At 42.6% G+C, this 22,021-nt stretch overlaps 2 protein-coding genes across 2 annotated transcripts in view; one reads left to right on the top strand and one right to left on the bottom strand.

Annotated features, from left to right (window-relative positions):
* Window positions 1-17,504, top strand: part of cep104 (centrosomal protein 104) — a 37,980-nt gene extending 20,476 nt beyond the window's left edge. The window contains exons 14-22 of the mRNA XM_071916697.2: window positions 2,699-2,899; window positions 3,693-3,788; window positions 4,118-4,205; window positions 8,213-8,288; window positions 8,776-8,884; window positions 9,883-10,021; window positions 10,968-11,035; window positions 14,964-15,051; window positions 15,573-17,504. Of these exons, the coding sequence (XP_071772798.1) occupies window positions 2,699-2,899; window positions 3,693-3,788; window positions 4,118-4,205; window positions 8,213-8,288; window positions 8,776-8,884; window positions 9,883-10,021; window positions 10,968-11,035; window positions 14,964-15,051; window positions 15,573-15,703 (996 nt within the window). The 3' untranslated portion in view covers window positions 15,704-17,504. The remainder of the gene's footprint in view (window positions 1-2,698; window positions 2,900-3,692; window positions 3,789-4,117; window positions 4,206-8,212; window positions 8,289-8,775; window positions 8,885-9,882; window positions 10,022-10,967; window positions 11,036-14,963; window positions 15,052-15,572) is intronic.
* A 1,610-nt stretch (window positions 17,505-19,114) lies between these two features.
* Window positions 19,115-20,823, bottom strand: b3gnt7l (UDP-GlcNAc:betaGal beta-1,3-N-acetylglucosaminyltransferase 7, like). The gene has a single exon (XM_071916705.2). The coding sequence runs from the start codon at window positions 20,610-20,612 to the stop codon at window positions 19,362-19,364; it is 1,251 nt and encodes a 416-aa protein (XP_071772806.1). The 5' UTR covers window positions 20,613-20,823; the 3' UTR covers window positions 19,115-19,361.
* Window positions 20,824-22,021: the final 1,198 nt, after the last annotated feature.

Below are 22,021 nucleotides of genomic sequence, written 5' to 3'. Positions count from 1 at the left end.
TGTAAACGGATACGTAAAATCGTGGCTGTGTTATTCCAGTTTAAAGCTGGCTAGCAGTTACATTCGGCTTAATAATGTTAGTATGAGTGAGATGTAACTGAAAGGGAGGCGGTGACTCCAAACACCCAAACAGGCTGTCGGTAGCCTCCAGTCAGCTGAGTCAATGTTGTCACCTTTGGCATCAGCTCTGCTCTCTCCTCCACTCCTCTGGCTTCCAACAGTGACCTAGTATCTATGTGCAAACTATCCAGTTGTTGACAGGGCCGGGCAGGCCGACAAGCTGTCCTGTCCTTCCTCTGTAGTTTACGACCGGCCCTCCGCCCATCCCTCTATTCAGCCCTCCTCTTGACTCTGCACGGCCTTTATGAGTGAGGGCAAATTGTTAGGTTGGTCCTTTTGAGTTCCCCACCTCTCTGAAGCTGAAGCCACACAGGTGGCACTGGGTGGCCTGCGTTTGCATGTTTGTGCATGCTTGGTAGCACTCAGCGCCGGGCCCCTTTGTGTTGGCTGCCGGTCGTGTTTGCTTGGAAAACATTTCCAGTCTTGGATTGAGATGTGATTGAGGGCTCTGCTTTGTTCCGTAGCCATGCGTCCTCTCCTGACTGTCACATTAGTTAAACAGCTCAATTAGAAACCTAGGAGAGAATTCCCTGACTTGAGATGAAAACTAGTTCTGAACTAAAAATGACTTTCAATGAAGAGTGGCTTCTCAGATAGCTCTTTTATAATTACCTTGTATTTGATGTGCTGTAGGTGAAACCCGGTAAGCCTACTGGTTTCAGGGTCAAACAGGTTTCTAGAAGGACTTTCCAGGTCTCAGTCTGTCTACCAGCTTACAGAGGATAATATTCCCACTGACCTCAAGGCACTATGTGCATTTTCAGGCCAGTATCACCTGCCTGAACAGCTGCAACCGAGATGCAATGTTTGAGGCCATGGCAGGACTTTCTCCGAATGTCTCCAGGGTCTAAACATGTTGACTCTAAAGGAGGTGGTTAGGCCTGATCTGGTCTTGGCTAAGCTACTTTACTACACAGAGATGCTTCATACTAGTGAAAATGCTATGCAATTGTTAACTTACATAACATGGTAACAAGCAATACTTCTCTCACTGAATCTGTTAGGCTCAAGCAACTTCGTTAATTACAGGCTCTGCCCAGAGTAAATACCTCTTAATTCAGGCCTAGTACCATTTAAATAAAAGTCCACTGGTATCTGTTTTCATCTTCTCTTTAGCTCATGTGTCTAGATCTTTTGATAGCTCTACAGTGTTTGCCTAGCTATGGTTTGTACATTTTTCCTTTTCCCCCCCTCTGTTACCTGGGTGATTTGCTGGGAGGCGGGAGCCCGAGTAAAAGAAGGGGTGATTGAATTTCCTGTAATTAAAATGAGGAGCGGCCAGCAGAGACAACAGAGAATAATGGCAGCCTGTCCCCCCAGCCCATTGACCGAGGGATGGGTGCCCTTTGTACACAGTTTACCTCGGGATGTTAATGCTCTCCATCGCCGGGATAGCCATTGTGTTGTCGCCCTCTTCACAGAGATTACATTGGATAATAGCCTCTTCATACGTCATGATGTGCACGGCTCTCAAAGGACTTCCTCGCTAATCTCACCGCTTTGTAGATGGCAGTCAGTTTAACTGGTAGAACAAGATATTACTTTATAAAACTGTACTTTTAGTGTGCAGTTGAAGGTGGTTTCTGGGTGTGCAGAAGGATTCTAGATTAAATCAGATAACTCTGAAAATTAAAGCTTCTTTATAGTTTCAGATAAGTTTCAATATGAGGGCCAAAAAGCCTCTGAGGAGCAATTTTTTTTTATTTTTTTATAAAGATGTCTCTAATAAGTCTGTCAGATGAAGAAGTTGAAACTGTCTCTGGCTTTTGTTTGAATAGTAATGTCCAATCATTCAGCCAACATGAATAATGATAATAATAATGATAATAATAATAATGATAATAAACTTTATTTCTATAGCACTTTTCAAAAACAAAGTTAGAAAGTTACCAACATGAAGCAAAAATAATTCAACATTGGATACAAAATACAATAAAATAAGGGGAAGGACTAAAATAAACATGGTTTCAAAGTGCAGTAAATATAACAGAATATAAAATAGATTGATTAAATAAAAGATGAAGACAAAAATAAAATATAATAAAAATGACAGACCATAGAATCATGTAAAAGCTATTGAATAAAAGTATGTTTTAAGGTGAGTCTTAAAACATACCATGTGTGCGTCTAAGGCTTCAAAAGATCGTAAATGTATATAGGCACTAAACCGTTAAGGGCTTTAAAAGTAATCAGAATAATTTAAAATCAATTCTGAATTTTACTGGGAGCCAATGTAGAGAAGCCAAAATGGGAGAGATGTTGATCCCATTTCCTAGTTTTAGTCAACGTTCTGACTGCTGCGTTTTGAACCGGTTGTAGCCTGGAATGGGCCTTGTTACTGAGGGTGGGGTAGAGAATTACAATAGTCCAGGTGGGAGGAAACAAAGGCATGAATAACTCTCTCAAGGTCATTGAATGAAAAAAAAAAGACCGGATTTTTGAGATGTTTCGAAACTGGCAGAAACAAGAGCGAACTACTCCCTGGATTATGCCACAATAGCACAATACCTGTGTGCTTTAGTTTAGTCTGTTTACTCCATGTTCACATGGTAAGGCAAAACCTGTATTCTTCTGTCAGTTCTGTGCAGGGGCACTGGAGCACAGCGCGGCAGAGGTCAGAGAGCTGGCAGTGCGCATCGTCTTATCCATGTACCAGCAGCACAGAAGTGCCGTCCTCAGCTACCTTCCTGCCAATGACGCTGCCACACGGAGGAACGTCCTCTACAAAAACCTCTTTGATGGCTTTGCCAGGATCGATGGGCGGCCGGTGGAGACCAAGGCAAGAAGTGGTTTTGTCTTTGTTGTAAATGAGGCAGATGGGAGCATTTTCTATAGTTGAGACATTTCAGCTTTTTAGAGGAGACCACATTGCGTCAACATTTTTTTAAATTTTTTTTTATGAGCTGACCAGTCACACTCTTTCTTTCTCTTCTCTCTCAGTCAAATAAAACAAAAACCTAAACCAACAATACTTCTTCACCACCAACTGAATAGTGTCCGACATTGCTGTGGCAACAAAGTGAATGTTGTGAGACCCATTTTGTCAGATTATCAGCACAGAATGTGGTCGAGGCAGGCACTTTTTCTACAAAAAAGGTGGGAGAGTGTGAATGCAGTCAACAAGCCAGTCGGGCCACGTGCCAAAACCTGGTGCTGGCATGGTGTTGAATGTGTCTCTGAGTCATCCAGCGATGGCAAGCATCATTTCTCGCCAGCAGTTTTAGAGACTCGGCCTTCCCATTAGGTAATGGCCATGCCGTTGAGTAGCGCTCTACTCTGTCTGGTCATGCTCTCATCTGGGCGAGCTGTTGACATCAAAACCACACCACATCACTACAGCTTAGAGTCTGCAGAGCTTAAATCCATGCAACTTTAAACAGAAAGAGAGAGAGAGAGACTGGTATGGTGACCAAGAAACAAAGAGATGTGATGCTGAAATGATAGCAACCAACAATCAGGGAGTGTTGTGAGAAAGAATTCGACAAAGAGAGAAGAAAGGCAGAGAGGAAACGATTGAAAATTGACGTTGATTATGGTGCTAACTGCATGCCACTATGCATCAATTTACCCAGACTTTGAAGAAGGGAGGTGGCCAGCAGGACGGACAGAAGGAGAAGGAGGAGATCCGCTCTCTTCAGGAGCAGCTGGCTGCCTTGAAGGAGATCAGTGTAGGTGGAGCTGTCGTCAACAGTGCGATTACATCACTTCTTGTAATGTCCAAATTGGTACTTATGTCATCTCAACATGTCCACATACTGTAGATGTTATGGAATTTATATTCCGCAGGTGTTCACAAACTAGCTTGCTCACATATGTATACATAACAATACACTTGTTGTATGTCTCCTTTAAAGTCTTAGGAGTTCCATTATTAATTCACAATTGCCTACGTCTAGGTCACTTTTAAAGTTGTTGAGGGCTTTCTTTGTGTGACAGCATCTCTCTTTGAATCTGTACTCTCTGACATGGACCTGTGCTTTTCTGTTTCCTTGTAAAGGAGAAGGGAAACGAAAGCACCAAAGGACAAACACACGGGAAAGAAGCTCCCAAGGTTGAGAAAGAGTCCCCTAAGGCTGGAAAAACAGGTACTTATGGATGTTCGAAATAAAGAAGCAGAAAAAAGCACTTCAGTGCCTACTTGCACTAAAGAAGGTGCTCTTTGTTAGAGATGAAAATGGAAAGTATGTCAGTAGGAAAAAGAAAATCAAGAACCATCTTAAAGTGACAAGCTAAAACGCTTCTTGTATTCATGACAGCATACCTGTAAAGGCATAGGATAATCCATTTTAAGGATAGAAGAAATATATACATAATCATGAGCTTCATCAACATGGTCAACGACATCATTACACTTGTTTTTTACTTTTGAGAGGGAGATGTCGATGAAGCTCATGATTATTATTTCTTCCATCCTGTATTAAGTATTATCCTATGCCTTTACAGGTGTGCTGTTACATTGACATGAGTACACCCCCTTCCCTTCCCTAATTGACAGGGTTTTACCAGGTTGGGCTCCTCCTATACCTGAAGAAACCATTGTCAGTGAAACGCATTGTGTTCCTGTCTGTGTATCCCTTTACAGTCATGGCTTTTTAATATTTTTGTCACTTAAAGAATACCTTGGATTGCCATAACATGTATCATTGTATTGGTGGTTGATCTTGGCTTACTCTGAACTAGAAAATTCACATTTCACTTTAGTCACAGTATGATAATGGTCAGAAGCTAAGAACTAAAACTGAAAAGGAATGGTGTTTATTCTTTTACTTCAGTTAGTTTTGGATGCAAAGACTAAAGTTTAGATTAGTTTGCGTTTTCATGCACTATATTTTTAAAGGTGCTACATGAATGAATGAATGAATGAAATGTTATTTTCATGTCATGCCAAATTAATGGTCCATCCCACATGAGATTACATGACAGTGTTTTGCAAACAAAAAAAATCGCCATATAGGGCAAGGCTCAGATGGAGAGGGAGCCCTGGGTGTGCCCTATGGCTTCTGACTTGGAGGTGCTGAGCCTCATCCTGACCAATTCACACTCAGCTGCAAACCGCTCCAGTGCACATCGGAGATCACGATCCAAGGAAGCCAGAAGGACGACATCATCTGCAAACAGCAGAGAACCCACCCTAATGTCACCAAACTGGACACTCTCCAGACCTCGGCTATGCCTTGATATCCTGTCCATCAATATTACAAACAGGACAGGGGACAAGAAGCACCCTTGTCAGAGTCCAATGCCCACCTTGAATGTGCTTGACCTACTGCCAAGAATGCAAAACACAGCTCTCGCACAAAGTGTACAGGGATGGAATGGCTCGCAGCAGTGACCTACGCACGCAGCACCTCTAACAGGTTACCTTAGGGAACACCGTCATTAGACTTTTTTTTTTTGGGCTTTATTTGACATTTGACAGTAGAGATAGACAGGAACGACTGGGTGAGAGAGAGAGGGGGATGACATGTGAAAAAGGTCCCAGGCCAGATTCAAACCAAGGACACCTCGGTTACATGGTACACGCCTTACCATAGGGGGCGGCTGTGGCTCAGGAGGTAGAGCGGGTCGTCCACTAATCAGAAGGTGGTTCGATCCCCAGCTCCTCCAGTCCGCATGTCGAAGTGTCCTTGGGCAAGATACTGAACCCCAAATTGCTCCCGATGGTTGCGCCAGCACCCCGCGTGGTAGCTTGCCACCATCGGTGTATGAATGTGTGTGTGAATGGGTGAATGTAGGCATTGTTGTAAAGCGCTTTGAGTGGTTGGTAGACTAGAAAAGCGCTATATAAATGCAGTCCGTTTACCATTTACCATTTACCTTAGCCAACTGAGCCACCAGGACATCCATAAGACTTTTCTAAGTGACAGGATTAACGAATTCTCATGACCCCTCGATTATCTGTGAGAGGGTAAAAAGTAGAGCTGCAACGATTAATCGATTAATCGATTAGTTGTCAACTATTAAATTAATCGCCAACTATTTTGATAATCGATTAATCGGTTTGAGTAATTTTTTAAGAAAAATAAGTCAAAATTCTCTGATTCCAGCTTCTTAAATGTGAATATTTTCTGGTTTCTTTACTCCTCTATGACAGTAAACTGAATATCTTTGGGTTGTGGACAAAACAAGACATTTGAGGACATCATCTTGGGCTTTGGGAAACACTGATCGACATTTTTCACCATTTTCTGACATTTTATAGCTCAAACAACTAATCGATTAATCGAGAAAATAATCGACAGATTAATCGACAATGAAAATAATTGTTAGTTGCAGCCCTAGTAAAAAGCTGGTCCACTGTTCGGCAACCAGGACAGAATCCGCATTGGTCTGAATCTGAGGTTTGACAATCAGTTGGAGTCTCCTTTCCAGCACCTTGGCATAGAGGGTGGCTTAGCAGTGTGATTCCACACTAGTTGGAACACACCCTCCGGTCCGCTGTATTTGAAAATGGGGCTACCACCCTTGTCTTCTCCATGGGCACTATTTCAAATCATGCGACATTGAAGAGACGTGTCAACCACGACAGCCCAACAATATCCAGAGCCTTCAGCATTTCAGGACAAATCTTGTCCACCCCTTGCACCTTGCCACTGAGGAGCTTTCTAACTACCCCAGTGACCCAGTGCTGAGGCCAGCGTTTCCCCACCCCTGTTGAGAATGGCCTGGGCGATGTTCTGCGTTATTCTTCTGAGTCGCCAAATGGTTTTCCAGAATCTTTTGGGGGCCATCCGAAATTCATCCTCCATAGCCTCTCCAAACTCCTCCCACACCTGGGCTTTCACTTCTGCAACTACCACAGCTGCATCCTTTCTCGCCTACCAGTACCTCTCTGCTGAGTCTAGAGTCACCTGTGCCAACCAGTCCCAGAAGGCCTCCTTCTTCAGCTTGATAGCCTCCTTCAGCGGCAGTATCCACCAGCAGGTTCTTGGGTTGCCGCCGTGACAAGCACTGACCACATTCTGGCCACTGCTTCTTGCAGCTGCTTCCATGACAGAGGTTTTGAACAGGATCCATTCCAACTCCATGTCCCCAACCTCCACCCAGATGTAGGAGTCAGTATGTATGTCCTTTTTCAGCACCCCACCCACCTTCTCCAAGAATACTGAGTACTCCAAACTGCTCTTACGCATGTACGCACAAACAGCTTTACTCTCTGCAGCACACAGTTGCACTGAGGAGACCCTCTCATCATTGGTTCCAGAACCAATGCTGTGTGTACAAGATAGCCCAAATATATCTAGGTGGTACTGCTCAATCTCACATACCAGCTCAGATGCCTTCCCCTCAAGAGAGGTTAGGTTGCAGCTTCCGAGAGCCAGTTTCCGTTGCCGAGGTCCACAATGCCTAAATCTATTCTGCCCCTGTCCTTTGTCCAACAGGCAATGTACCAGACCCCTACCCTTCGCTTTGCAGATGGTGAGCTCACAAGGTAACGGCCCTGTACTGCTTATTTGGGCTGTGCCTGGCCGAGCTACAGGGGTCACCCAGCCACAGGTGCTCGCCTGTGAGCGCTACTCCCAGGCCGCGCTCCAGGACTGGGCCCCAGTGTCCCTATTCTGGACGAGGTTCCTTTAGTTCTCGCTGCACCAGTCATATGCATCATCTCTGGGAAGTGCAGTGCAAAAACATCACAGCAATGACCACTTGGCACCAAAGAAGTCAACAAAATAAAAAAAAAATGTTTATAGTGTTGATTACCACTTTGATTTTTATTTTACTTGACTTAAATGTTTTCTGGCAAGTTTTAGTCTTGGTTAAGTATAATTATCTTGGTACACATGGTTCTTATTTTTCTTTGTCCATACCTACAGGTAGGCATGAGAGAACAGCCTATCACCCAGCTCACACATGCTACAAAGTGTGCACTATGTATAAAGTATTTTTGGTAAACTTCTATGTCGTTGAAGTCTTGCATAAATCTACTCTATTTTGACATCTGTTGAAGTTTTGCCACATCCATATTAGGTTTCTTTTAGTGCAAGAGTGCTCTCATCACATTTGGAAGGTACTTTCAAGGGTGGCCATGCAATGTCTCTAATTTGTGCAGTGGTGACTGACAACTGACAAATACTCCCTTCTTGATTTCCAGCTGTCACGAAGGCACCCCAAAACAAGTTATCAAATACAGTAGACGACCAGCCATCAGTTGTCAACTATCTGGACAAGTAAGTGACTCAAGAATATCATTGGAATAATATGAAGATGCAAAGTTTATCATGTAGTTAGCTAGATTTTAATCTAGTTTCAGTTTGTTAAGTTTTAGTATTTCTGTGTTGAGGCCGGTGAGTCTTGGTAAGATCTGATTTCTAGATATTTGGCTTTGGATGGCCACAGTGTGTCAATGTATTGATGGTAGATCTGGGCCTATTCAGTACTGGATTCACATTTCATTTTACTCACAACATATCATTGATCAGAAGAACTGAACCTAAAAACACATCATGTTAATTGGTATTTTACTTCACTTTGCTTTGGAGGCAAAAACTATAATTTCAGTTTGGATTAGATTTTCATGGAATGTAGTTTTACATTTTTTTTCCAGCTGACTACAATGTTTTTTTCGTGGCTTTAATATTTATTTTAGTTGAGTATAATTACCTTGCTATACATTCAGGGTTTATATCTACACTATATTTCCAATATGTATTTCAGCCTGTGCATATTCTGCGGTAAAAAGGATGGATCATTCACAGAGGATGGGTTGGACCTTCACTACTGGAAGCACTGTCCTATGCTGCGACGCTGCGACGAATGTAGACAGGTACCTTGTTACATACAAACAGGTTTAGTGCATTTATAATCCACTCGACTATGAAAGGGGAACACACCTCCATGTCAGCATCCAAGTATGTGACTTTTCCTTGACCCTAGCATACAGTAGTTTTTTTTGTAATAGTTAACATTCAATAATGTGATGTAACTGTGAGGGATGACTTTTGAACATAAGGACAAATTATGTGGATAAAACCATAACTACATGTATCACAAGCTGTGAATGTGTACTCAGATTCATAAATGTGGAATGTCATATTTACAACTGGGTAGACGGCTAGAAATTGTTGCTGATGCTCCAGAAAAGTGACAGATTTGAAGTGTACTTATGTGGAAACAGTGAAATTCAATAGTTGTAAATGTTTTGAGAGCTTGAAGGTACAAAACTGAAGGCATTTGTGAATATCAGTATTTCTATTTGCTGAATTTTTGGTTTTCAGTTACTTCAAAAATCTTTTCATGCATTCACAAATGTTGAATCACACTTCTAGATAATGGTCTTTATTTGCCGATTATGACACAAGTCTACAAATGTGAATACCCATTTGTAAATATGACATAACACATTTACAAATCTGAAATTACTACTACAATATAAAGGCCATTTGGAGGTCTCATACAAACATTTGAGGAATCAATAAAATGATTTTCTCATTTATTGTCAATAGAGCAGCTCCAGGCTGTGTATCTGTAAGCCATCATATCATAAATTAGTCCTACTTCTCTAGTTCTCTAGTTCTCTAATTAGTCCTACTTCTCTAGTTCTCTCTCTACTCCGAATCCATATTTTAAAATCTTTATTTATCCAGGGAAAGTCAACTGGTGGTCACATATCCTCTTTTTTTTAGCCCCATCCTGTTTTACATTCCCACACTTCTATACATTCACACCTGGGAGCTACTGGTGACTATCTATCTACATTTGTGGTGATAAGTTTGTGTTTGGAGCTTGAAGGGTTTTGTGTGCAGCTCTGCGTTGTGTTCACAGGTAGTCGAGATAGCCAGCCTCACAGAGCACCTGCTGGGTGAGTGTGAGAGCAGGTCCAGGTTCAGCCAGTGCCCGAGCTGCTCGGAGGCCGTGGCCGCTGACGATCTGGCCCGCCACACCCAGGGACCCGCCTGCAACCGTGAGTCTCCTGTAGTGTCCTAACTGTCGCCAGCCCTATCCTAGTGCTGCATTCATGTTACCTGGGAATAACCTTCAGAACAACTTGAAAAAAAGTAACGACTTGGAAATGTTTACAAACTCTTTTGAAGCCATCAAGATGCTTGAGATGATTGATGATTTCTGTAGACTTTGGTTGCTCCTGATGAGCTTTTTGATGAGCAACAGTTTTGCAATGTCAACCACAAATCAAAAATCCAGCAAGTAGTCTCACAAAGATCACAAAATTACTTATGTGATGAAAATCATTCATTTTATTTGAAATTAATATAGCATTCCATAAACTTGACTCCAGGTATATCCTTATTGGTGATGTGAGAATTCAGGAAATTGGAGAAACCAGAGTTCATCGCCAAGTTTCCAAGTAGCATTTACCATCTGAAAGCTGAGTGAACAGTATTTTCTAGTAGTATTTACTGTCTGAAAGTAGTAGGAAGCTTAAATATACTGTGTTTCCAACGAGATATGAATGCAGCATGAATACTAAAACTGTTCATTGCCAGCTAGAAGAATGAGGCTACCAGCTAAATGCTAACTAGACTAATGTTAAGAGGGCTGATGCTTTCAATGCTAACTCTTACAATAAATAGCTAGATAAGGCAATGCTTAACTCTCAATCACCAGCCATATGCTTGCATGAATAATTGAAACCCATAAGTCTTTTGTATTGCCATAAAGCACTATTCTCTGTTTCCCCGACCATTTGAAACGACAGCAGATAAATAAGTAGACAAACTAGTGAATAAAAAATATGAGCTAGTGTTTGTTCCTGCTCACTTTCTCCGCTCCTCAATGGCACACTGTTATGTTTAAAACAACTCGTTTTCAGCGGTGTCATTTAGTTATTTTCTGCGGGGCGTTTAAGGGGCCTTGGCGGCTTAAAGGTGTCGTGTTTCTGTCCGTTTCAGCCCCCGTCTCGGGTAAAGGGTCCAACCACTGTCCTTTGTGTCACAACAACTTCAGGCCCGGGGAGGAGGTAAGACTCTGCACATGCATATTATATAACCAGGGGCGGATCTAGAGAAATATTCATGGGGTGGCAAGAGGGTGGCATGGAGATTTTAAGGGGTGGCAGAAATATATATATATATATATATATATTTATATAATATATATTATTTTTAAAATTAATCTAAATTAAAGCGTTAAATTTGACAGCCCTAATATATATATACGTGTATATATACGTGTATATATATATATATATAGATAGATAGATAGATAGATAGATAGATAGATAGATAGATGGATGGATGGATGGATGGATGGATGGATGGATGGATGGATGGATAGATAGATCAACTTGAGTGCAATAATGAGTTTATTCACATTTCATTATTAGATTATTATTAGACATTTCATTCACTTACATTCAGTTTCTATTCCCTACTTCCACAGCTAGGCTACAATATATCAAAAAGTGGCTCCACTATACACAACTGTGAGGTCAACTAACAAGTTACTTTCATAGAAAATAGGGCTGAACAAGTAATCAAATTACTATCAAAATCACAATATGGCCAAGTGGAACACCCCAAAAAAATCACAGGAGTTTCAGTTGTTTGATAAAGGTAAAATAGCAGACTGAAGAATACCATTATAACTCAAGTATTGTGGTGCTACAGAGATGCCCTGGCCTACAAATCGTATTCTCCAGACTTAAGACAACTTAAAACATGTTTGTTTGGGGCAGACCCCAACAAAAAAACAAAAAAATCACATCATCATTTTAACAATTTTTTTTTTAGTGAACATGAAAATCATGATGCAAAAATCAGGCCTATCATTTCCATTCACTTCCATCCAGTTGCAATTTCTGTCAAAATGATTTTTTTGACCATATCATTCTATTCTTATTTATAAAGCCCTTAATGGCAACTTGCCATCATATATTACTTCTTTATTAAATTAGTCACTGTTCAAGTGATTGGCTAATGCTCGAAGTACCGCGTACAAACACTGAATTTGGGAAAACTGCCTTTAGTTTCTGTGCTGCACACACCTGGAACACTTTGCAACATACATTGAAACTGGACACAATTGTACATTTGGGTCAATTTAAAACCATAATTGCAAACTGCACCACTCATGAATGTAACTGTTTTTAACTGTGTTTGGCTGTGTTGTTTGTTTATTTGTTTTCTCGTTGGCTGTTTTTTATGTGTATTTTACTCTGTACTCTCGGCATCATTGTAAATGAGAGTATACCCTCAATGATCTCCAAGATCTAAATAAAGGTTGAATGAATGAATGAATGCATGACTTCTGCCCAAATAGAAAGGACACAAGGATGTATATTACACATATCCATGACTTTGGTGTAATGTTCTTTCCAGAAAAAAGGCTAATACCCCATGCCACCCCAGTAGATCCGCCACTGTATATAACACAGGTCCAGTTATACCCGTTTTGCGATGCCCACCCCCTGAGGAAAATGACGAATCGATGTAGGTGATATAAGCAACAACCATAAAGGATGAAGTGGCTAAAATAACACATCTGTCCCTTCTATTAGAATGTTCAAACTTGCCACACCTGAAGCCTCAATTTAGCTGCAACATTTGCCTTCCATTTGGTTAATGGATTAGCTTTTTTGCATGAAGCATATGGTATTCTATGGAAATTGCCCTCCTACACCACGTGCTCATTTTACCGCTGCTTCCTAGATGAGAAAGTTTATGAGATGGGAAGAATACAAGGCGGAGGAGGTCGCCCAGAGTCTGGGATGTGTCGAGGCTTTCGCCGTCTTCAGGACAAAGCTTGCCGCACCGTGCTTTTTCTCTTCTCCCTTTATCCAATCGGAGAGCTTAGAAAGCAGCTAATGTTAGGCTTGAGGAGCAAACAGGTGTGGGGGTAAAACACCACCATTGTTGACCTTTTAAACACTTCAAAAGAGGAGATGCCTTTGTGTCTTTGTGTCTGTTTCATTCGTCCCAAGACAAAGAAAATGTGAGCACATTCTTCAGATTCTGATTGGATTAAAGGGAATGAAATGAGAAATTGTTTATAGCCAAGACTGACCCTAACTAACCCTGCTCGGGTGGTAAGGGATCATTGTGGTTGTGGACCCACACCCAGCTTTGCTTACATTCCGGTGTTGATTTAAGCGTGGATTGAAATGCGAAAACTGTTTCTTTTGACACGAATTCTAAACACTGGGTGATGCTCGATCATTTTCTTGGGGAGAAATTGGGCTGAAGTACAAATTTCATTTTTCTCCAGCAGTAGTCATGGTCATGGTCAATGATCGATCTATAACAGGAAAAGGAGAAAAGATTCATTAGTCATCTCAGTTGAATATTATATATCAATAGATTAAATGTATCCATAAGAAGTGTGGTCAGTCACAGTGGTTGACTATTAAACATCAGCGAATATGGTATGTGAATATTACCTGAATATTATGTAATTTCCCCATGGGGATCAATAAAGTCCCATCTTACCTTCCATAAACCATACTCATATTCCTGCTCCCTAATAATCAGTCTAGAATGCAAAGCGAACGTGCCGGATCGCATATCACCAACCTTTAGAAATATGGACTTCGGAGCTGCTCATTCATAACTAATCCTCAGCGTCTATTCACTTCCCCTGTGATGGAAAAGGTCAAAACGGATGTGCCATGTTGACGGTTCTCCGCCCCTACCGAGAGATGTAACAGCGGTGTCGCCTTTCGCTTCGGCCCGTCTGCGTTTCTGTCATTGCCGAGTCCAATCGAACACGCGGCTCGTCTTTCAGCCGGCCGCTCCTCCTCTGTACCCGGGATCGGTCTGACCACCGCCGGGAACTGGCCTGTCCCGTCCCACTTAGCGACGCCACTTTGGAAATGAAACGTGCGCCGACACCGCCAAGCAAGAGTCCAAGTGGGAGTTTGAACCCTCTCCTTAGATGAGCTCAAAGGTTAACATGTTGGATTTAAAGGGGTAGTAAGATATTTACTGCCCCATAGCACAAATTGACCATTATATGTCTGTGGGGGGTCAAAACTGGTGGTTTATCAGCAACCAGTAGCAGCCATAGACCTTAATGCACCTTTAACATGTTAACATTTTGGATTTATAGGTTCCTGACTTCGACGATGGAAAAGTCTGTTGATGGAATTTGCAAAACAGTTCTGATTGGTTGAGTCTGTTGTGAAATACCTGACAAACACACACCTGTGACTGACTGCATAATGGTTAAAGGATAAGTTTGCCGATTTTGGACCTATATATAATTTGTCTCTTACACAACTGTAGTACTTGGACCCACAGAGAATATTGACTCCAATGCTAACAATGAGTCCAAACCCCATTTGGACTCATTGTTAGCATCAAGAGGCAACAGAGCTTGCTGATTTAACCGACAGCTGACTCTGGAGTCAGTATTCTCTGTGGGTCCAAGTACTACAGGTTTGGAAGAGACAAATTATATATAGGTCCAAAATTACCAAACTTCTCCTTTAAATATTGTGCTAACCAAAAATCACTCATACCGCTACTTATGTGTCACTTTAGTAACCATGTTGTTTGTCCTATAACTACATAAACATTTGTGTTCAACAATCATTGTTGTAAATCATTGTAAACCCCTTGTTCAAGCTCCGTTATAACTCATCTATGTTGTCCGCATTAAAAAGCACTGTTGGGCACTTTTCATATAGATCCACAACATACAGCCCTCCCTCTCTCTCTCACCTCACACCCTCACTTCATGCCTTCAGCTCAGGAAAACTCGCACAGAAAAGTCACACACTCAAAGCCAGAGCTCTCAGCGTAGACCAAATGAAAGACTGCAGTGTTAGCTGGAGGGGAGGGCGGCCGTTCGGGCCCTGACTGGGCCCACAGTGGCCCCGGGTTCTCCCCGTCGAGGACGAAACCGGGAGAGGAACCGACTTACTGAGCTACTTTGTCCCCTCTGCTCAGGCCTGGAAGGCTCACCTCATGGGCAGGGAGGGCTGTAAACAAAACTCGCGGAGGACTGCGGTGTCCCAGAGAACCCAGCCAGCACAAGGTAAAGCATTCATTCACCCCCCCCCCCCCCCCCCCCCTCTGCAAAAGCCTCATGTGAGAGCCACAGAAAGTGCCCAAGCTGCAGCTTTTCCACTATGGCTTCCTGCCTCATAAGCACATAGTGTTGCACATAAAAACAGTGACAGATTTAGTGTAATGGATATTTGTGTATTCATTACGAGCGATGTTCTGCAATCCTGATACTGGTTGTATTCTGATTGTTAATTTGCGAAACCCGATGCTGCGTTCACGTCACATCGGAAGAAAAAAAATGGAATGACACCTCATTGCTACAACTTGCCATCAACAAGTTACTGTAAAATCCCAGTATGTAGCCACATCCCCACTTGCTGCTTACCTCACGAAACTTACCTGTTTATAGTCACAACACCGATAACACAGGGCTGCTTTGTGTCGTTGTCAACAGTACACAAAAATCACTGGGTTTTCCACTGTGTAAAAAGTGCTTACGTATGTTTATGGTAAGGGAAGGTCATTCCGTGTGTGTGTGCGTGTGTGCAGGCAGGGCTGTGGGCGGAGCCAAGCTGAAGCAGGCCTGGTCGGTGGGGGCCAGAGCCAGGCCCATTGGCAGAGGCAGTCGGATCCCGGCCCTGGCGCCCAGGCCCAGCAGACACACCCCAAGCAAGCGCTGACTGAGGTGGCCCTCAAAGCACCCCAGGGACCCCCACCCAGAGGAGGAGCCATGGAGCCCAAGAGCAATGGAGAGCAACGTCCTGCATATAGGCACTCTTAGAAAAATCATCTGATAGGTCTAAGAGGTATTTACTGACCAATCTAGGCCAATACCGAATTTTGGGGGAATTTGGGACGATTTCTATGTGAAACTGTTCCTGTCTTATGAGCCTAAATCGCAAAGTGGGGCCGCAACAGAGAAGAGCGTCCCATCTCCACTAATTGAGACGCTGTAGATTCAACCTATTAGGCCAAATGAGATTCTGGTGTCAGGTGTGGTCACCTCTCCACCCATAGGAAGAGGTGAATCGGAGCTAAAGAGTGAAATCCAAACTGTCTCCTAACAGCAGTGAGTGAGTAGATGTTTTCCGTCCCTTCGGCATGTGCAGTTTACTGACGTCACGTTGCAGGATTTCCGGGTTTCGAGGTTTCTATTTTTGAAACGAACACCTCTCACTGCCATTTGGAGCCACCAACGTGCAACATTGCCTAGTGCAGCTTTAAATTTGACCATTTTCATGACAAGAAATGACAAGTATTCAGTGTTTCCTCCAGAATTTAACTTCGGGGCAGGGTGGGTAAACCTCTGAAACAGCATTTAGACCACGGGACACTAAAACTCTATTGAAACCCAAGATACTAATACATATTCATGCAATGCTTGTGTGGAATCAGAACAGAATGTCTCATTAAAATCAGATCGGGTTAAGGTCTTCCCATAGACAACCAGTGTAGTATTGATCAATTCTACAATCAATATGTAATCAAACAAACTGCAGAACTTTCAGGCAATGCTTCCTTGAATGTACAAAAGCAGAGAGTGCCACTGAACCGTTCCCTAAAAAGCCATGGACAACCTGAGTGTAGCTTTACTGTGTGTGAGCCTCATGCTTTGCAAACCTGTTTACATTTTCTTCTTCTCATTTCACTTCCCTTTCTGCCGGTGTGAACGCTGCACTCTGTAACTCAGAAGGCTTTAATGTAGCACTTTGCCAAAGCGATAATGCTTCACTGCAGATATTTCAGTACTTCGTTTTTTTTTCGTTTTTTTGCTAAATGCCTAGTGACAATCTGCGATAGATAGCACAGTTTTTATATGCTCTAGTCTAGTGAAAGAAATAGTGGACCTTTTGCTGAACAGAATTATTAAAATGAAAAAAAGAGAATGGGCTTAAAGGGAGAGGAATGTATAGAATTTACACAGCGCTCGTTTTTTCCTCGACAAACAGCATTTCAAGCACTTCAATCACTTTGAATTCTGTCCAGGATCAACATGAAATAAATCATTTTTATGGGTTATAATGCAACTATCTTTATTGTGCTCTACAGTGTTATAGTGACTTTGATCCCAGTCATTTGTGACTCATCTACAACTAAGACAGAACACACATCTCTGAATCTGTGAACCACCTTAGAAACATTCTGAATACCGTCCATAGAATGATTTTTTAACTACATTTGCATAGATTGTAATGTTATTAGGATCAGACCTTTATTAATGTGCTTGTGATAGTGCTAACTGTGGCATGTACTGTATTAACCTTGTCACATTTTAGTGGAGAAACAATTTGGCTGCCCTTACAGAAGATTATCTTGATCAATGTATAAAAAAAGATAAAACTTTCCAGTCCTTGGATTTGTTCATATTGGTTTTGATAGGAATCTGTTTGCTTCAGTATGGATAGAAGTCGGATCAGCAAATGTTTTATTGTGTTTTTTTCTATGTACATAGAACTCGGCTTTCCCCTGAATATTAATTTTGAGCTGAAAATGACTATTTTGTTTCCGCAAATGTGTCTATATTTGTTTAAATAAAGCTAACTTAAGCGTTGTAGAAGTTGCTGTGCCTTGTGGTTTCACGTGACAAAAAGCTCTCTGTTGCCATAAAATAATACCAACAATTTGTATTGAAGTTCCATCTGGTCAGCACCTCCAACAACCCCCTATTGAGCAATCAGGTGAAACCAAAATACTATACAAAGACTGAAAGATTGAAAATCTGCTAAACAAAATCGCCTCTTCTAGTTGACTGCAGAGCTTGAGAAGTATTTGCAATAATCTGATTCCATTAATATAAAGCTGAAGCACAACCAAAATTGCTTTTCCATGTCAAACGCTGCAGTACTCATTCATTATTTACAAAGTTGACAGAGGTCCAGTTTTATGTACACTATCATACACAGATCTACAGTGTTACAGCTCTTTAGCTTCTTTGGTTTTTTTGGCCTGCCTCTGCAAATCATACTCGTACACAAAAGAATTACAACTAAAAAAATGAAAAGAGAGTAAAACAATATATTAACTTTTAAAAAAAGAAGCAACATCAAATTGATTTTTACAATTTCAATACCCTACAAAACAACAATCACCCAAAATTCATGTGTTTTTTCTATGCAGTGTAGCTTCACAGGTATGTGCATTGAATCCCTATTGACAATCACAGAGATCCTGAAACAAAATCGAGAATAAAATCAGCTGTTAAAGGGGAAGAACTCACATTTTTGCCACTAAATGAAAACCTGGTTGATTTTTCTCATCGACAACAATGTGATTTTTGAACATTTGGCTTTGGCTCTGAGAGATCCAGTGCTTTTTGGCCATCTGAACAATACGTGGCGTCTGTTTTCTGTGGAACAATCCACAGTTGTAATGAGCGACTGTCTCCCAGATTAAAGAAACCAGAGAACTAAGACTCCAATCTGAAATGTCACCAAGATCTACAGCCCAGGGAATGGGAGGCTGTTTCTTTGAGCTTTTATACCCAAAGACGTATTATTTTACAATATTACCAGCATTTCTCAACCAGAACACCAGAAACCTTTACTTTTTTCATTGAAATGACCTCTCCATGGAGCTGTATGTGTGTTATTTCACAAAATTGACAACATTTCTGTAGTAACTGACTGTGAAAAACTTGAATACTAGAATTCAGTAGCATGAGTGATGCAGTGGGAAGGTAAACCCACCTAAACTCCCACATTTGAAGTTGCAGAAAAGAGTTTATGAGTATGCTTTGTATCAAATAGAGTTAAATGAACACAGGGTGAAGGGAGAAACATAACTTAATGCTTTTCTGAAAATATACACTGCCTGTAAAAAGTTTGGACCCACCTGATTGAATGTTCTATGGTTTTCATTCTCTTGAAGCCATTTTGATCTAAAGGCTTCTGCTTAAATGCTTGAAATGAGTTTCTTAGACAAATATAAATAGTGAAGTTGATCCTATGTATGAATTTCTTTCCAAAGCCTTTGTCTTTCCATCAAGGCAAAGGGCGGCTACTTTAAAGAATCTAAAATAGAAGATAGTTTTGATTTGTTTAACACTTTTTTGGTCACTGCGTAATTCCATTTGTGTTATTTCATAGTTTTGATGCCTTTACTGTTATTCGAAAATGTGGGAATTAGTAAAAATAAAGAAAAATGTGTTGTGTCCAAACTTTTGACAGGCAGTGTATTTGATTGTTCTTTCTATTGGAGGTTGTTTGCCTGATGATGAAGACCAGCTGGAGCTCAACCTTTTATTTCCCACTACATCACAGAGCAGCAATCACTGATTTCTCAAGATCATCATCATTCCGTGTAGCTGAACTAGCACTATAGTTTGTGAAGCGACTTGTATTAGTTTAGTTCCATTGAGGTCCTTTTGGCGCACACCAGCTCCTCGTTCTGCACCACACTCCACATTTTGAGCAGCTCCTGCGCGCTCAGTTTGTGCACCACGATGAGGTTTTTGTAAAAGCACGGCTCGCTGTTCATGGGGCTCACCCTGCGCCGCGTGATGCCGAAGGTCCTGAAGCCCGGGTGCATCTCCGGGGCCAAGCGGAGCCGCTGCAGGCACATCCCCAAGAACACGTCGTCGATGGGGTACAACTCCAAGTCCTCCGAGACCACGAAGAGCCTCCTGGCCAGCGGCGAGGACATGAGGAACCCCCCGCCCCCGACGTACGGCGGGTAAGGCTTGTCGTACAGCTCTTTGGGGATGTAGTATTTGCTCTGGCGGTTTCGGATGGGGATCGCCTTGGAGATGGTGTCCCCCACGAACAGGTCGGACACTTTGCGCTCCTCCACCTTGAACCCGATGAGATCCAGCAGGTTGCGCGTATTCACGAACACGTCGTCGTCTCCCTTGAAGATGAACTGCACGCCGGCGCAGTAGATGTCGAACCATTTGAGAAAGTTGACCTCCTTCAGAGTCAGGTTGAAGAAGGTGTCCATGAAGTCCCACTGCAGGATGTCCCCGTAGATCATGTCCTCGTACTCGATCAGCTTCTGCAGGTTCTTGGTGTCTTTGCCGCTCGTCGGGCTCCCCAACAGAAATAATGTTTTGATTTTCTTCCCGTCGACGGTGTGCTCCCTGCCCCAGGTGTTGCGCACCGCCTCCCGCCGGTCGTGCTGCTCTATAACGGACTTGACCACCATGAGGAGGTGCACCTCTCCGTCCGCGCATTTCTCCGGGTGGTTGATGCGCATTGGGAAGTACCTGCAGTGTCGGTGCAGCACAAACTGGTGAAACCTCGGGTCCAGACGCCGAAACCAGTCCTTGGTCCTCACCGCCGCGTCTTCGCTGCAGTTCAGAACCTGCGCGTCCCAGGAGGCCGGGGTCCCGTTGGAGACGCGCAGCCGTTGCGCGTCCAAATCGTCGCCCAGCACTGTAGGGGAAGAGCTCCCAAAAGCACTTTTCACGACTCCCTTCTTGAATGAGAAACACTCCGATCCGCACCAGCCGGTATCCCGCATACTTTTAACTCCCACGCCGTCCTTATCAGCCAGCTTCAGCTTGTGGATCATGAGGAAAGACGCGAAGACCAGAGACAGACTCAGCAGGGTTTTCAGCAGACCAACCCGCTTCCTCCTGAAAAAGTGATCCATGGCTGTTACTGCGGCGCCGACGAACCCTCAGATGCTGGACCGTTTGCCGTCATAGTGTTTCACATGTGCGCGTCCGAGTCCGATCCGCCACCGCCGTCCCGCCTCGTTCGGACACCCAGGGGTGACGCTAAAGTGGCCCCGGACCCCCGCTTTGCCATGCCGGCGCTCACTGGAGCCGCAGGTCTGCTCTCGGTGCGGGACAAAGACGCATGGTCCCTCTGCTTCTCCTCTGTCCTCTCTCTGCCAGCAGACTGACTGGAGACCTCCTGACGGCTCTCTCCTAGTCACCCCCCCTCCCCTCCCCTCCCCACCACCAAACTCCCCTCCCCTCCATTACCGACACTGATCTGGGACCAGCAGGTTTCTCCTTTCTCACACACACACACACACACACACACACGCACACACACGCACATCCCCCAGGTGTCCACCGTGTTAGAAAGTGGACCAGGCCTAAAGCTAGAATTTGATATTTGTTGTCATCCTTATAAATAATAAAAAAGGCTGCAGATGAAAGCTCCGCGGGTGCGATTTTTAAATGCTCAATATGGATTTTTAATTAATTTTGAAAATGTTTGCCCCACAGACTTATTTGTGGCTATTGCTTTCAATCTGACTCATTATTATTAGGCTATTTCCACATGAATAAAACCCCATGCTGCAAATAAAGAGCACAACAAACGTAGGCCTATAGCTAAATAAAATAAACAAATAAACAAGAGATAATTAATAATTTTAGAGATATGTTACCCCCCACCCCCCAAATGTGTTTGCAACAACATTAATTTTAATTATTTCTTTGGACACTGGAAATATATTTTCCTCCTATGTCTTGTTGACATCCATATATTTCATGATCATGGATGTCATCAAACATGTACAAATACATACATTTTGTCAATTTATATATTTTAACCCGTCTAAACATATTCTGAAGTTTATGTGGGAACACACACACACACACACACACACACATACGCACACACACGCACACACGCTAGAACCAGAGAGAGGGAGTAGCATTAGGAAGTCTCTAGCACCCCCTTGTCGATATTTTCTGAAAATACATTTGACGTAAAGCAGGGGCAAATTCCCAACTTTTGTTTCCGCCATCTCTCTCATTTCACACACTCCCCAGTTAAACCGAAACAGCCTGCAAAACAGGACCTCGGCAAAAACCTTAACCTTATTTTTACACATTTATGTCGATAGAAACGCGGTTTATACTGGCCTTGCGATATAATGTAAATAATAGTTCAGACACGATAAACGGGCAACTGCGTCAAGCTGGCCAGAGTTACTTTGATAGAATAAAACAGGAAGTCGATTTCAAAATAAAATCGTAAAATGTCTCATTCCTGAAAAAGAATAAGTATTGTACAGAATAACGAAAAGCGTATCAAAATACT

The sequence above is a fragment of the Centroberyx gerrardi genome, chromosome 14 (genome assembly GCF_048128805.1).
Source record: "Centroberyx gerrardi isolate f3 chromosome 14, fCenGer3.hap1.cur.20231027, whole genome shotgun sequence".
Lineage (NCBI taxonomy): Eukaryota > Metazoa > Chordata > Actinopteri > Beryciformes > Berycidae > Centroberyx > Centroberyx gerrardi.
The sequence above is the reverse complement of the archived record's forward strand: the minus strand, read 5'-3'. Positions and strand labels throughout refer to the sequence as shown.